The sequence below is a fragment of the Montipora capricornis genome, chromosome 9, assembly GCF_036669925.1.
Source record: "Montipora capricornis isolate CH-2021 chromosome 9, ASM3666992v2, whole genome shotgun sequence".
Lineage (NCBI taxonomy): Eukaryota > Metazoa > Cnidaria > Anthozoa > Scleractinia > Acroporidae > Montipora > Montipora capricornis.
The window spans coordinates 43,007,351-43,010,616 of NC_090891.1; the positions used below are offsets into that span (position 1 = coordinate 43,007,351).

Consider the following 3,266-nt stretch of genomic DNA (forward strand, 5'->3'; position numbering starts at 1 on the left):
TGCCTGCGAGAAGCTCTCTGTTTGCGGGGTGAGTGGGAAAGGGACTGGGGTTGTCTGATACTGATGTCAGCTCTAGGGTATTTCCATTCAGGTAACAATGTTCAGAAATTTTAGTTAAATTTCTGATGGAACATTCTCTGTGAGTTCAGTCTGATGGGAATGTTTGGGACTAGGTACATGTTATTTAACGTCGGAAGTTCCTTTACTCTCCAGAGAGAACTCTCCCAGGAAGCCGACGGTGCGCTCATTTTACCCCCCTCTCTCCATCAGTGCTCCGTTTTAAGGGTATTTAAAGCTACTTAGGCTACACTGAAAGGAAAGAAGTCGAAACAAGGATGTGAGATCCGGGGATCGAACTCTGGACCTTATGCACCAAGGCCGCGCACTAACCGACTGTGCCGCCCAGTTCCTCCTTTGAAGGTGGTCCACCCTGTTCTTGTTGTAGTGTAACAGTTCCACAGGAATAACTTTACACACAGAATAAACTAAACCTAACTCTGTAAAATGGAAAAACAGAAAGATTTGTATACAGTTCTTTCATTGCTAAATAGTTTCTCCACATCATGTGCCAATTCTCACCGATTCAGTAGTTATAGCGTGACAACGTAACGCTTGATAAAAAGCAACCTGTCAGACCGAATTGTCCCTTTCCATTTGATCAAATTCTTATTTCTGAGGATAGTGTCATGCTCACGACAAGCTTGAATGACATGCTCTGGTTAGCTGAAAATTACTGAACATGTGGTGGCTTGGGTCAGGTTAGTGCTACCCATCTAGTGTCATCACACATATTGAATTTTTTATGGCATGGCAAGTGCTCAATGTCAGATGACCATAATGTAATACACGAAGTTTTACATGGGAGAAAATATTACATGCACACATTGCAGGTATCTGATGGATGGACTAATTTCTCTTAAGTTCAAGTTTAAACCCTCCGTGTTCTTTTTTCTACCATCAATGACATTTGCAGTGATAGTTGGCAGACTGTTATATAAAGAAACTTAAAAAATGGTGCCCAAGAAGTCTGCCAGTCGCAGGATCATTATGTGACTGACTTATCTGGTCTGCTGCGGTGAAAGCATTTTGGAAGCCAAAGCATTTATTGTAATTATTAAAGCTTCCCAGTGGGCACAAAAATACAGTTTTATAAAATTAATAATCAGTTCTTAAGAATAAATTTAGTTTTTTTTAAAATTTGCTTCCTTTTGGTTACTGGGTACTTGTTATGTATAAGATGGTAATCTTTGAACATCAGTACTGAGTACTTTTACAAGATCAATCAGCTGGTGTAAAAGTGACAGGTTTAAAGTACAGGCCACTTATTACAAAACCTTTCCTTATGCTAAACTTAGGCTTAAAAACAATGTTTAGGTTGTAGATTAGCCAATTTGAAGGTTTTGGCTTGCTTAAACCCTTTCACTGCCACCTAAGTGAGATTTTCTGTAACTCCTCTGCCAGGTTTTTTTGGGAGTTGCCTTTGAAATTGAACTAATTATGTTCAAATGTTTATATCTCTTTACTGTTTCAAGATAGGGAGATGAAATTTTCAGGGTACCTTGGGCATGAAATAAAGAATGTGTTGGCATAGTCGGGGCATCACCTGATCACATGACCCCACTGGCACCTAAAGGCATTATAAGAACCAGTGAAAAGTTGTTTGCAGCCAATACGTTTCATGAGTAATGGTATATTTCAGTATTTTTTCTGGATATAAAGGCTCAGAATAATGGTTTAATCAAAAAACAACAAGTTGCCATGCATGAAAGAAGTGAGAACAAATAACCTTTCTCAATTTATGTGAGAAATAATAAAGGAAAACAACAAGATACATTTTCTTGACTTACATTACATTTTGTTTGGCAGTTACATAAAGTGACTTGATTGTTCTCATTCATTGTTCACAAGTTACAGTAGCCTTACAAAAATGCCTGGGCATTTTCTGTCAACTTGGTATAATTACAGCTGTTAATTTACATATCATAGTGACGCAAAGTGTGGTAACGCTCAAAACAAGGAACACAACACATGGGTATATTACATTGTTTACAGTAGAAAACAGTTTGCACCCTCTTCTTATTTTTCCTGTCAGAGCAAACCCTGCAGTCTAATTTCTGCTTGGGATTTTCATTTTTCCCTAGAAAGTGGCAACCAGTAAGCCTTAAAGGGTCCTGGGTATTTGAGTGACGCTCAGTTTTGCACTGAGGAGAGTTCCATGTCTTCAAAAGCCCCCTAATTACTTCCTCCCTAAACTTTTTTGGGGTTACCTTCTTAGTGGGGTTGGCCTTCTTGTAAAGAATAAAACCATTGACCAAAGCAATCTCCCGAACCCTATGGTAGAGTGTATGGTACCACTTGAGACACTTGTGGGGGTACTGATATGTCCCCAGCATTTGATCCAAACAGTCCACCCCACCCATTTTTGAATTGTAACGCTCTGCTATAACAGGCTTTTCAACAGTACGATATCCACCTTCCCCACCCCTACTTTTAAGAGCTTTATCAATGGTTAAATTGGTATCCACATTGCTCAAAAAGTAAACCCCTTTTGTGTCTTGCCATGCACAAGCAACTAAGTTTTCAGACCACATGAAAACAGGTAGGTCCCCCTTTTGTAGAGGTAACCTTGCAGGTAACAGTTCCTTTGGCATCTGTTTCCTATTGGCTTTCACTGTGCCATAGGCACCAATGTTCATTTCCTCCAGTTTTTTGAAGAGAATGGGAGCTGAGTAAAAATTATCAAGGTGAACAATGTGGCCCTTGTTCTCATAGCCCTCAAGTAAGGACAGCACAACTTGTTCTGAAAGGCTCACTCCTGCTACTCTGGCAGGTGATGTTTTGCCAGTGTAGACAACAGACTTCAAGCAGTAGCCACTTTTAGCCTCAGCAAGAACAAATAGTTTTATTCCCCATCTTGTGGGTTTGGCTGGTAAATACTGTCTAAAAGCAAGTCGACCCTTGAACTTAACCATGCTTTCATCCAACGACAAGTCACATTCGGGTTGATACCATCTCTCATAGGTTGGGTTCACAATGTCTAAAAGACGCTGTATTTTAAATAAAGGGTTGTAACCATCTTCCCCCCTCCTAACTTGTTCTTCAATGTTACTGAAGTGTAAAAATGTTTGCAGCAAGAAAATGGTACAGCTGTGAGCCAAAACCCACTGAATGTGCAGGTTTCTGACAAAGTCCCATTGCAATTTCTAATGCTACGAACACCCTTATTTCATTTGGAGATGTATCATTCCAGGCATGAAAGCGAGAGG

At 39.9% G+C, this 3,266-nt stretch overlaps 1 protein-coding gene across 1 annotated transcript; it reads right to left on the reverse strand.

Annotated features, from left to right (window-relative positions):
• Positions 1-1,973: 1,973 nt before the first annotated feature.
• LOC138017616 (piggyBac transposable element-derived protein 4-like) lies at positions 1,974-2,972 on the reverse strand. Its single transcript, XM_068864655.1, has one exon. The coding sequence runs from the start codon at positions 2,970-2,972 to the stop codon at positions 1,974-1,976; it is 999 nt and encodes a 332-aa protein (XP_068720756.1).
• Positions 2,973-3,266: the final 294 nt, after the last annotated feature.

Coding starts and splice junctions, on each gene's coding strand:
- LOC138017616 (XM_068864655.1), bottom strand. CDS start 2,972: ATGGTTAAGTTCAAGGGTCGACTTGCTTTTAGACAGTATTTACCAGCC.